The following is a 12,936-nucleotide window of genomic DNA, read 5'->3' on the forward strand; positions in this document are numbered from 1 at the left end:
CAAAGTCAACAAAAAAAGTCAACACGTTCGGGTCGGGTCCCGAACTATTTTTCTGAGGTTTTTAATCATATATGAGCATGTTAAAATAAGTTACATGTTAATCGGAGGTCCATAGCATAGCAAACATTTTCCGTAAAATGACCAACGAGGACAGTAGCCTGCCAGTGCATCTGGACGGCGTCCAGATTTTCTGGACGGCGTCCAGCTTTGAAGGCTGGGACGGCGTCCAAATATCTGGACGGCGTCCAGCTTTGAAAAGTGGGACGGCGTCCAAGGATCTGGACGGCGTCCAGATTGTTTTTCAAGTCTGATGCAGAAACTCCTAAGTGCACGAACCAAAAACCAAATAAACACAATTTACGATCCGCAAACAATCAAGTCAAGTATTTTATACCGTTGGGAAGGTAATTTGACGAGGGAGACAACTAAACACATTTCATCAATCAATCTACCTATTATAACAACCAAAACCGCATCTAATGCTCAACATTAATCGCATACAAGTTCATAATTGCAATTCAATGATTCGGGCAACCAATTTACATGAATGATATGCCGTGTCGAAGGTAATCAAGCATACAATCCAACTAAACACTTACCAACAATAATCCATGGCATTCAATGCATCAAAAGTCCATTTCAAGTCCATCAAACCCTAACCCAAATTCACCAAAATCATAAATCAAGTTCATGAACTTTTCTAAAGCAACCTACACATCAAATTGAAGCTAGTGATACTAGGAACACAATTAAAACATGAACTTTTAACATCTAACAACATATGATCATCTAAAATTCAAGAACAACACACCAAAATTCAAGTTCATGCTAGTTACACTAAAACAACGAGATCGAGCATATAAATCATATAATCATGTTAGACTTGAGCCATAGACACTAATTAACACTTTTATAAGTTAAAAACATAAAGAACACAAAATCTAGTGATTTTAGAAATTACCCAAACGAGATGAAGTTGGTACCAAAATGAAGAGGATGAAGAGAGGATCACGAATATGTAGTTTATTTTGTTGTAAGCCTCCTAGATCGAATTTAGATGATGATTGAATGAATTTGGTAATTGTGTGTGTGTTCTTGCTAGAGAGAAAGAGAGAGAGATGGAGATGATTGAATGGTGGTGATTGGGGTGGACTAGTTGACCTAGTCAACTAGTTTGCCCCGTGTCAATTTTAGTCCCTCAAGTTTGAATCGGGTGCGTGAATTACCTAATCGAGATAATTTAAAACGCGTATTAACGAAAGATGTTATAAATATATAACGGACTTTAAAATGAATAAACGGAAAGTAAACGGAGAAAGGCGGGATGTTACACAGAGGACATACAAGTCAAAATTAATAGGTTTGTTTTTCCTATTGATTTTGAGGAATTAGACATGAAAAAAAATGATAAGATTCCAATAATTTTAGGTTGCCCATTTTACGCATTGCTTCCTTTGAATTTAAAATGAAACATAATACATATAGTCTCGGTAAAGAAGGTGAGATAATTACTCTTAGTAATCAGGAAAAACCTAAAATAGAAAATCTTAATACATTTACACCCGACATTACCTGCTCTTCCATTGAGATTGTGTATTCATGTGTTGAGGATGAACTAATGGAAATTCTATCAATAGACCTCAGAATACACGTCGGACATAAAAGATGAAAATCTCGATGATGAATTTGATGACCTAATGAATGATGAGAAACCCGAACCTATAACAAATGATCTTCAAACTAAACATTCCCTTGAGGTTCCTCCCAAGATGGAATAAAAAGAACTTCCTTCTCATTTGAAATATGCATTTTTAAAAGATAACTCTGAACTTCCTATAATTATTTCTTCTAAGGTATTTGAAAATGAGAAAAGTAAACTTATTTCCATTCTAAAATGTCATAAGAAAGCCATAACATGGAGATCTGTAGATATTCCGTGATTTGATCCTACACTATGTACCCATAAAATCCAATTAGAGGAAAATTCAAACCCGTAATTTAAAGACAAAGGCGTAAAAATCCTAATATGGTTGAAGTTGTTAAAAAAGAAGTATTAAAATTATTAGATGCTAGAATGATATATTCAATCTCTGACAGCCACTGGGTCAGCCTAGTTTAGTGTATGCCAAAGAAAGAAGGAATTACTGTTGTTCTTAATGAAAACAATGATTTAATACCTACTCGGACCGCTACCGGTTAGCGAGTCTGTATTGACTATCGTTTTTTAAATGACGGCACTCGAAAACACCATTTCCCTCTTCTATTTACAGATACAATGATTGAACGATTAGCCGGAAAGGAATTTTACTGTTTCCAGGACGAATTCTCTGGGTATTTTAAAATTCCAATTGACCCTAAGGATCAAGATAAAACTACTTTCACTTGTCTTTTCGGCACTTTTGCATACCGCAGAATGCCGTTTGGGTTGTGTAATGCTCTAGGCACTTTTTAGAGATGTATGACAACTATTTTTCACGATATGGTGGAAGACTTTATGAAGGTCTATATGGATGATTTTTTCGTTTTTGGAACTTCATTCGATTCATGCTTGTCAAATCTCAACAAAATGTTTGCTCGATGTGAAAAGACTAATCTTGTTCTGAATTGAGAAAAATGTCACTTTATGGTAAAAAGAGGTAATGTTCTTGGTTACAAAATATCCAGTTCGGGAATGAGGTTGATAGAGCCAAAGTTGACGTCATTACTAAACTTCCTCCATCTACTAATATAAAATCTATTCGTATTTTTTTGGGGCATGCAGGCTTCTATAGACGTTTTATAAAAGATTGATATAAAATTATCTGTCCCATGACTAAACTCTTGGAGAAATACACATCGTTTAGTTTTGATGACGACTATCTGAAAGCTTTCTCAATTCTAAAAGATAAACTCATAAATGCACCTATCATCGTATCACTCGATTGGTCTGAACCATTCGAGCTCATGTGTGATGCTAGTGATTACGCAGTGGGAGCTATTTAAATCAACATAAAAATAATCATTTTCTTCCAATTTATTATGCAAGAAAAACGTTAACAGGAGCCCAACTAAATTACACAATTAGTGAAAAAGAACTCCTAGCTGTAGTTTTTTCTTTTGACAAATTTAGATCATACTTAGTCATGAATAAAGTCAAAGTTTACATCGATCATTCTGCTCTAAAATATCTTTTTAATAAACCTGATGCTAAAGCTTGACTCCTAAGTTGGGTTCTTCTTCTACAAGAATACGATATGGAGATCATAGATAAAAAGGGAGGGAAAATCTTGCAGCTGGTCACCTTTCTCACTTAGAGAATCCTAATTTATAAGAGTTGGGTGAAACAGATATACATGATACGTTTCTGATGAATCTTTAATGGTGATATCTGATGATTCTTATCCATGGTTTGCATATTTTGCAAACTATTTAGCTTCCAAAGAACTAAGGAAAGAGTTGACTTACCAACAAAAGAAAAAGTTCTTTTCCGATCTTAAATATTATTTCTAGAAAAATCCATACCTATTTCGTGTAGGTCCCGACCAGATTAATCGTCGATGCTTCCATGGTAAAGAAGCCGATGAAATCCTATTGCAATGTCATCATAGTGCATCGGGTGGTCAATTTGGTCCAAACTACATTGCTCGAAAAGTCTTAGATGTAGGTTTTTACTGGTCGGCCATATTTAAAGATGCTCACAAACTGCTCCAAACTTGTGGCGCACGTCAAAGGGGTGAAAATATCTCAAAATGCGATGAAATGCCCGAACAGAACATTCAAGTTTGTGAAATCTTTGATGTGTGGGGTATTGATTTTATGGGACCATTTCCATCATCTCAAAAATGTAAATATATTCTTGTAGTGGTTGATTATGATTCTGGTGTGGTGGTAGATTTCTTGAAAAAACTATTTTGTCGTTTCGGAATTCAGATGAAGCAGATGGAGGATTGTCGAGTGGAGTTGAACGTTTGGAAGATATAATTAAGGTTTGAAACAGTGTTTATTACGATTAAATTGGAAGAAGGACGTATTAATTTTGATTTAGAACATGAGTGTGCACAAAATATACGGGAGTACTTAAATTAGGGTTTAATTTTGCAGACTCATTTGGCTACTACAGGACTAGGACTGTCAACGAGACTATTTGTCTATTTTCATTTAATTGGTATGGAGGTAGAGGTAAAAAGATTGTAAATTGAAATTATTGGCGCTTAAAGCCGTTGTAATGGGTTCGCGGGTCTATTCTAGCTACTTGCTACTTGCTAGGATAGCTCGTTGTTTTTAATAATATGTTTTGGCTGTTAAAAAAAAAAATGGATTAAGAAATTAAGAAACTTTTTTTAGTTGAAAACAAAAAAAATCCTGATTAGTGTACTTAAAAGCAACAAATCTCACCTTTTCAGTAGCATTATAAGAAACTTTCTTGACCTACACCACTCGATCTAAGCAATAAGAGAGAAGTTGAAAACATTTCATATAAAGTTTTCAAAAGAGTATCAACAACAACACTAATACTCAATTTCGTATATACACAATATAGACGGCCATTTTCGCTTCTACCTGAGAGTAAAGGTAGTCCTTATCTTTACGAACCGGTATGTAAATGAGTCGGCTACTCTAGAGTTATTAGAGCTCGACTCGTTAAAAGTTCGATTCGAGTCGAGTCTAAACAAACTCGCTTGATTACCTGAGGTTTTACCTTCTATGGGGAAGTCAATGTGCTCATTCATATGAGGGTTTCTTTGCTTACCTAAAAAAATAATAAAAAAATAATAGTTGAAAGAGTAATAGCTATGTAGATAAAAAAAAATATATAAAAACTGTAAATATGAAATATAATAAATTTAAGTAATATTAAGAAAAATAAGATTATGTAATGAACGAGTCGAGCTCGAGCCGAGCTCGAGCTTGTAAAATATTAAACGAGCCGAGCTCGAGCTTAAAATATTAGGCTCGAATCGGGTCGAGCTTGAGCTCTATGAAATTTAAACGAGCCGATCTCGAGCCTGACCGAGCTCGGACTTGGCTCGGCATACGGCCCTAGTTTCAACTAATCTGAGTGTTTACCTTGATACCTTAATCCAATGAAAAGAAAAGCAACAAACATGATCAAACAATAAACTTTTCTAAAAAAATTTACAATTAAAGGGAGTCGTTCGTTTATCCTCACCTCACCTCACCTCACCTCACCTCACCTCACCTTTACTCGAGTGTAGAAAATATAAACACTGTTTCCGTACGCACCACTGGATTCAATCCTTTATTAGAGCAGTTAAAAATTGCTACACATGACGCCAAGAATCAATAGAGGTGTAAGTAATAATGATCCAAGACATAAGTTTTTTTACATAATAATAGTACATTGATTAACACTTTATGCTATTTGAGACATGCTCTTTCTCATGAAGAATGATAATCATCTGCGTCTGAATTATTAAGAGACTCATCTTTAAGACTGGAAAACGGTGATTCGTTGTCAACATCTGATAAAGATGATCCTCGATTAGTTTCTACATCATGTTGGTCTACAAAATGTTCTGTCTCCGTTTGACTCTCACTCGTTTCTTCCTCATCTGAATGATAATCATCTGTGTCTGAATCATTAAGTGACTCATCTTTAACAGATGAGAATAGTGATTCATTGTCAGCATCCATAAAAAAGTGTCGATTACTTTCTTCAGAATTACGTAGTTCTAATGAATTTTCTGCCTTTACTTGACTTTGTCTAATTACTTCACCATCTGGACTTAAAAAATCTGCATCTGAATCATTAATCCGCTCATCTTTGACTGCTGAGGACAGTGATTCATTGTCAGCATCTGATAACGAGAGTCGATCAGTTTCAACTGAATCACGTTGTTTTAGAGAAAGTTCCTCTTCAATTTGATGTTGCCTTATGATGTCACCATCTGAATTCAAATCATATGTGTCTGAATCATACAGTTTCTCATCTTTAACTGCTGAGGACAATGATTCAATGTCAGCATCTGATAACGAGAGTTGATCAGTTTCAACTGAATCACGTTGTTTTATAGATTGTTCTGCTTCCATTTGACGTTGCCTTATGACATCACCATCTGAATTCAAATCATACGTGTCTGAATCATTCAGTCGCTCATCTTTAACAGGTGAGAACATTAATTCATTGTCATCATCTGATAAAGATCGTCTATCAATTTCATCAGTGCCATGTCGTTCTAGAGAATTTTCAACTTCCATTAGACTTTGCCTTACTAAGTGACCATCAGAACTCAAATCATCTGCATCTGAATTATTAAGCTGCTTTTCTTTACGAGTTGAGATCATTAATCCATTGTCATCATCTGATAAAGAACGTTGATTAGATTCTTCAAAATCACGTTCTTCCTCCTTTCGACTTTGACTTATCACGTCACCATCTCGATACAAATCATCCGCGTCTGAATCATTAAGCCTCTCATCCTTAACTGTTGAAAACACTGATTCACTGTCTGTATCTGAACCATTAAGCCTAACTACGCCACCATCTGGATTCAAAACAACTGCATCTGAACCATTAAGCCTTTCATCATCAACCGATTCAAATAATACATCTTTTTCACCATCTAATAGTAACTGTCGGCTCGTCGCTTCAAAAGCAAATGGTATGTTTTTCTCATTTTCAGCATCTGAACCATTAAGCCTTTCGTTATCTGAATTCGAATCATCTGCATCTGAATCAAAGATCTTGTTTTTTAAAGCAGTAAGTGAATAAGACGGTTTAGTATCCTTTCTATTACGCTTTATTTCATCATCATCCGAGCTCCAATCATCTGAATCCGAATCTGAAACATTAATCTGATTATTCATAGCCAGTAGTGCCAGTTTATCATGAACACTTGGCAAATATGGATGATGTGGCTGCTGACTAGGCTCATTTTCAACTTGGTCAACTTCATCATCATAAAGCGATTCAAGTATTAATCTAACCGCATCTTTCATAATCATTAACTTATCTCGAGTACTTCGCCAATACTTGTTCGTTTTTCCCGGTTTTTCATTAGCTTTCGGCAACGTTTTTCTCACTTCGTTACACGTAACATCCAAAAGCTTCAAAAAATCCCGAACAACGGCAAACAATCGCATCCCTTCATCTTTTCCCGATTTACCATGAAAATAATCAGCCGTACTTTTTACTAACGTCATTATTCGTTTTTCTTCTTCGAACATCCACTTAATATCGGCTTCTGCGTACTTCATAAACTTCGTTAAAGCATCATGAAATTCGGAAACCCCTTCTTCGGTTTTCGTTTCTTCATCCATAAACTCTTCCGTTTTCTTTAACATATTTCCCAATTTAGAAACCGTAGACGTTAGCATCTCACCGTCAAGAATTGCTGCTTTTTTAACGTCGTTAAGTTCCTCACTTAACTTAGAAACAACTTCCATACCTAATTTTTTAAGATATTCGGGTGATTCGTTATTTGGATCGAGACCTCGGTTTCTAGCCACTTTGATTCCTTCATATCGGATAATTTCTTGAACCACAAAGGATAAAAGCGTCGTTTTACCATCAGTTCCTTTGACATCGGATAGTTTTAAAAGTGTGTCGAGTTTGAACGCCTGGGCCCCACCACGATAAGTACCATCGTTCATTCGGTTACCAGTTTTGAGAACTGCTTCTAAAAGCCTCAGGAAGAGCCTGCTGCTTGTAAGCTTGTTACAAGCTACCTGAGTTTCACAATAGTGATTCTTTTAACAAATAATTTAAATAGATATTACAAACAAATATATATGTGAATTATGGTCTAGTTGCAGATGAACTAGAAGATGTTTATATTGGCAAAATAAAAATATAGTCATAGGAAACTTTATGTTTACAACATATATTGTGAAGACTTAAAAATGTAAATATTAGTTTGTTAATTGTTACTACTAAATTTATGGGCGTTTAAGAAGGGTGTGCAAAATAGGTCATCGAACAGGGCTCGAAGTTTTGAAAAGGCCGAAAATTTTAAAAAACCTTTTATATCATGTTTTGCTATCAGTCCAAATAGGGCAAAACGAACTTACAGCAAAAAAAAAGTTCTTTTTTTTTTTTTTTTTTCTTTCGACACAAATCACTCCAAATCAGTAGTCATTTTGATACAGAGTTCTCGGGAACAATGATAATTTGTTATTCTATTTATAATGATAACCTTTTAGTAGTATTATCTTTTCATATGTATTGAAAAAATTAACGTTAATAATGGCCAATTTTTACATCTCAAACAGCGACTTATTAATGTTTTACAAAGTAATGAAACGACCTTGCTGCTAATTACCTCGCACCGAACGAAACGCGAGGAGATAGGGCCTAATAAATTGATCTTATAAGTATAGGTATAGACTTCTTTTTTTCTTATTTCTATTTCGAAAAATATAGTGTAACTATAAGTGCAAAATTGTACCTCCAAAGTTGTAAATGACTCTTTAGCCACATGATAATCTTCATGAAGGGAACTCATAAACAACAACGCTTCAAGACGTTTGAACGAAAACGGGATCTCAACCAAGTTTTTCAGAAAGCGTTCCGAAGTACCAAGTTGGTTAATGTCTCCATTATATAACCGCAATTTTAGTTCTTCTTCTTGAGTCGGTGCCATTTTTAACAAAGTTGAAATAAGCTCTACAGGAAGCTGAGTGCCTGATAACACACACATTCATATGACAGTTAATAAACAGTTGATCAAGTAGTTGACAACGATTTTTTTATTTAATTTTTTTTTTAATAGAGAGCAATTCACCTTTTTTAACTGCATCACATACTTCTTCGGTTGTTACGTTTAATGCTTTTAGAAGAATTGCTAAATTTTGAGATTTTCTTCCATCAATGATCTGAACCATCTTTGTTTGAGAATGAAAGTTTGAATCAATCTTCGCATGGTCTTTCTTATTTTGAGCAGCCACATAACCAAATAGTCCCACTATCATCTCTTCATCAAACCTGTAAATTTTCAAGTGTGTGAATATATATCCCTGATGTAAAAGTCGGGTCAAAGTCGGGCTAAGTGGACCGAGTAGGGCCGAGTTAGGTCTAAGTCGGTCAAAGTCAATGTTAGGTCATTTTTATATTTGTTAAAATTAGATTTTGTGTCATATATCTATGTTTGAAATATTTTATGTTTGATTTATTTATGTGTAATATTTATTTATTACAGTACTAAAAGTCAACGTTGGTCAACGCTGGTCTTTTTCCCCGCCTCGACCTTCCAAAATCCCGTCTGACTCTTCCCCGATTCACGACTAAGTGCATCACGAAATGATCCATCTCTAAGATACTTCGTAACTTAATTTAGTACACAACTAGATAGATATGTACAACAATAATTCTTACTGAAATGATCCATCTTTAAGATGATCCCAAACCATTGAGCGGCCTTGAACAGCGTTCACCTTGTCCCAAAAGAACGGTTTTAACTTGGTTGTTGCGATTTCAGTATCACCATCTTGTTTCTTTTCCTTATTACCAGTCGCACACTTTGGACTACTAGATGCAAACATTTTTTCGTTATTACTTGCATTTGGTGGTGGAGGTGGTACATTTGAACCAGGAGGCCTAGGTGGCGGTGGTGGTGCAGCTGGAACGGGTGTTGGTTGGGTTGTTGATGGGCCAGGTAGTGGCGGTGGTGGGGGTGGCGGAGGAGGTGGCGGTGGTGGTGGTGGTGACAACGGTGGCTGTGATCGAATAGCAACCTTTCCAGGTGGGGGTGGTATTGATACAATTCTCGATTCATCAACATTATCAAGCAAAGCGTTGATTTTAGGATTACGAGTTGACACTCTCATCGATCGTTGTAAAGACCCTGAAAGATAAAAAAAAGTTCACTTTAAAACGACGAAAAAGATTATACTACCTACAAACACACCTAGAAAACGGGTTGGATCGTGTCGAGACCTGAACTGTTTTGGGTCGAACGGGTCAAATTTTTAGATGTGTCAAACGGGTCGGGTCTAAATGGGTAAGATCAGGTTGGGTCGAGACCGATTCTTTAACTTTTTATAGACCCAATTTTTTAAATACCTAACCCATTGGACCCATTTTTCTTGTTATGTGCCTCAATTGTCGGGTATACCTACAAACTCGGTATTTACAATAATTTGAAATTTGAAATTTGAAATTTGAAATTTGAAATTACCTAATTTCCCTTTATAATCCTTGGAGCGTAAGTTGACAACAAGTTCTTCTTCTTCTTCTTCGTCTTCTTCCTCTTCTTGTTGTTGTGGTACATGTGCAGTAAGTGCATCACGTCCAAGACAACAAAACAAAAACAACGCAAAAAGGGCCAACGTAACCACCATAGTTGTCACTACAACACCTATAAGTAACGGTCCATCGCCACTAACAATAGTCCCAATATCAACTAGCTTACGAGACGGCCTGGTGTAAGAAATCTCAAATTCATCGGGTGATGTAAGTAGTGTTCGTATAGGAGAATGTTCGACCATAGATGATGAGCTGGCGGGCACTTTAACGTCGCCTAATGTTGCTGAACGCGGGCATGCTTTTCTTTGTAGATGCACGTGAAGTTTATTAAGAGCTGCTGTTTCGTAATCATCACAAAAAATTTCTTGTGAATCGCCGTTTTCAGAATCGTCAGATATAGTATTTTGCTTTAACTCTTTAAGGTAGTACACTGTTGGCTGCAAAAGCAAGTATTTCGTTAGATCTAACATATTAAATCAGATTAAGTTCCAAAATGATATAAACACGACGTAGAGACGAAACCCTCGAAATAGTGAAGGACATACAAATGGAAACAAGGATTAAATGGTAATTAACTTGTTAATGACTGTCCAAATCAAGATGAAGGTTTTAGCATTGATTTATAAAAGAAGTGGGAAAAAGCTATCTAATTGCGACTCTCAAGTATGTATCAAGTTTCGTTTGTCTGTATCGTTATACTTCAGTTTAAGGATTAAAAAAGTTGAATTCTAAGTTGTTACTTAGAAAAATTAAATCTAATTTGCATTCCCCATTTGGTAAATTTCAAGATCTCATGGAATAATGAATAAAGTTTTTCCTGTTCAGACTACCGGGGAAATTTTTCGTGCTGCTAGTTAGACCTCTTATATGAATTCTCATTTGATTAATGGTTTGTCCTACAAGTTTAAATCTTTTTTTAGAATTAACCTATTGAATCAAATAAATGGACTTCATATAATTATGAAATGGATAACAATAAATGAATCTATATTATAGGAACAAGGGGGAATCATACTGCAAATTCCTCGAAATATTGAGACCTCCAATCGACTCCATTGCCATACCAAGTTTCCTTGTCGATCGAATGATTTCGTTCCAAAAGATCAAACAAAACCACACACATAAGAGCTACAAAAACACCTACAAAACCGAGTCTTTTGGCGTAGCAGACCATTTGATTCCATAACACGTCTCTTTTCATTTGAATCAATATTTTGTTAACACAATTAAACCAATATGAACATTGAATTTATCCCCAAACAAGCTCAAATTCCTCTTGCATCCACAAATGTACAGATTTAAAACCTCACTAATTCCCAAAAAAAAAAAAATGGATTTTTATGTCGATTGTTATTTACAAATTAAGTCTCCAATCAAACCAAGAATTCTTTTGATTTCTAAAGCGAAAAAGTCTTTAAATTTAATCAAAATTTCCAATTTTTTTGTGATTTTTGTTTCAGAATTCAACCCTCAAGCAAAACCCACAAGATATCTTTGCAAATTGAGAATCAGAATCGGAAATTCAAAAAATAAAAAACAAAAGAAACCCACAAATCTTTTTGCCTAAAAAAATGATTTGAAAAAAGATTCAAACCTAATTTTCAGACAAAAAGAAATGTAAGCTCTAGCCCATTTCTGACCCCCAAAATGCAGAACAGGGATATCTCTATTATGGGTATTTTCTTGAACCTGATTGAAGGACTCACAAAAGTATAGATGAACCCAACAAGTTTCAAATTTTGGGAATAAAAGTGCAGGTTATGAAAATAAATAAAAAATAAAAAAAAATTGCCTGTTTGGGATTGGCGAATTTTTTTGACTCATTACTTGTATTGGTTAAACCGTTTCTTGCTCGTGTCACTTGCCTTTTTGTACTTTTTGAATGAGTATGACGTGTTTCTTTTTTGAGTGGAGTAGATGTGGTGTTTCTTTTTTGTGTTGGTTAGGAGTATTGCGATGATATGTTAAAATATAATTGGTTTATGTATTAAAAGGGGATAAAAATAATATTTTTAAATTAATAAAAAAGTAAAAAAAAACAAGAAACGTGCGTTTCTTAACTCGTTGGAATCGAACTGAAGCCATGAAAATGCCTCGAAGAAACGCTTGATACTTGATGAAGTTGGCGTTTGTTTAGTGCCACATATCCACATGGTGGCGTTTGTTTTGGCCAATACAAGCAGTCTAAGGACTACGTTTGTCCATTTAGATTGAGTCCACGCATCTTCAATATCATGTTTTTAAAAATCGGTATAACCGACTTTGATAAGACTGGTTTAACATATGTCAAAATAAACCCGTGATGCTAACACCGGTTTAACATGGAGTTCATATACGCCTGCAAAAAGTTTAATGTAATTGTCATGTCACAGATAAACCGATGTATACAACGCCGGTTAGACACTTTTCAGAAAAACTGTCAAATAGGCTTTGCGAACACCGGTTTGTCATACTCTTTTGAAAACTGTCATTGTATAGTCCAAATTAGGTAGTCCCATGGATCAGTGAATTATTGCATATGAATTATTTTGCTGAAATTTCGGTATTGGTATATTCGGTTTAGTTGAGATAATTAAATAACTTTGTAAGCAACATTTCAGATTGACATACAAGTATACTACATGTGATGAATGAAATCGATGGTTGGCATTATCGGTTTTGTTTACGTCACATTCGTTGCAACCTAAACTGTGATGATCAAGCACAGAATAATCGGGTCGGGTTCGGTCCATGCTTGACATCACTAAGAAGGG

At 35.3% G+C, this 12,936-nt stretch overlaps 2 protein-coding genes across 2 annotated transcripts; one reads left to right on the forward strand and one right to left on the reverse strand.

Moving 5' to 3' along the window:
* Positions 1–2,808: 2,808 nt before the first annotated feature.
* On the forward strand, positions 2,809–3,960 carry LOC139859733 (uncharacterized). Its single transcript, XM_071848508.1, has 2 exons — positions 2,809–2,956; positions 3,515–3,960. The coding sequence occupies exons 1-2, from the start codon at positions 2,809–2,811 to the stop codon at positions 3,958–3,960; spliced, it is 594 nt and encodes a 197-aa protein (XP_071704609.1).
* Positions 3,961–5,159: 1,199 nt separating this feature from the next.
* Positions 5,160–11,876, reverse strand: LOC139856866 (uncharacterized). Its single transcript, XM_071845575.1, has 6 exons — positions 11,199–11,876; positions 10,116–10,620; positions 9,314–9,782; positions 8,724–8,923; positions 8,388–8,623; positions 5,160–7,668 (listed from the first exon to the last, which is right to left on the reverse strand). Exons 1-6 carry the CDS (start codon positions 11,382–11,384, stop codon positions 5,380–5,382), a joined length of 3,885 nt encoding a protein of 1,294 aa, XP_071701676.1. The 5' UTR covers positions 11,385–11,876; the 3' UTR covers positions 5,160–5,379.
* Positions 11,877–12,936: the final 1,060 nt, after the last annotated feature.

This window comes from Rutidosis leptorrhynchoides, chromosome 7 (assembly GCF_046630445.1).
Source record: "Rutidosis leptorrhynchoides isolate AG116_Rl617_1_P2 chromosome 7, CSIRO_AGI_Rlap_v1, whole genome shotgun sequence".
Taxonomy (NCBI): Eukaryota; Viridiplantae; Streptophyta; class Magnoliopsida; order Asterales; family Asteraceae; genus Rutidosis; species Rutidosis leptorrhynchoides.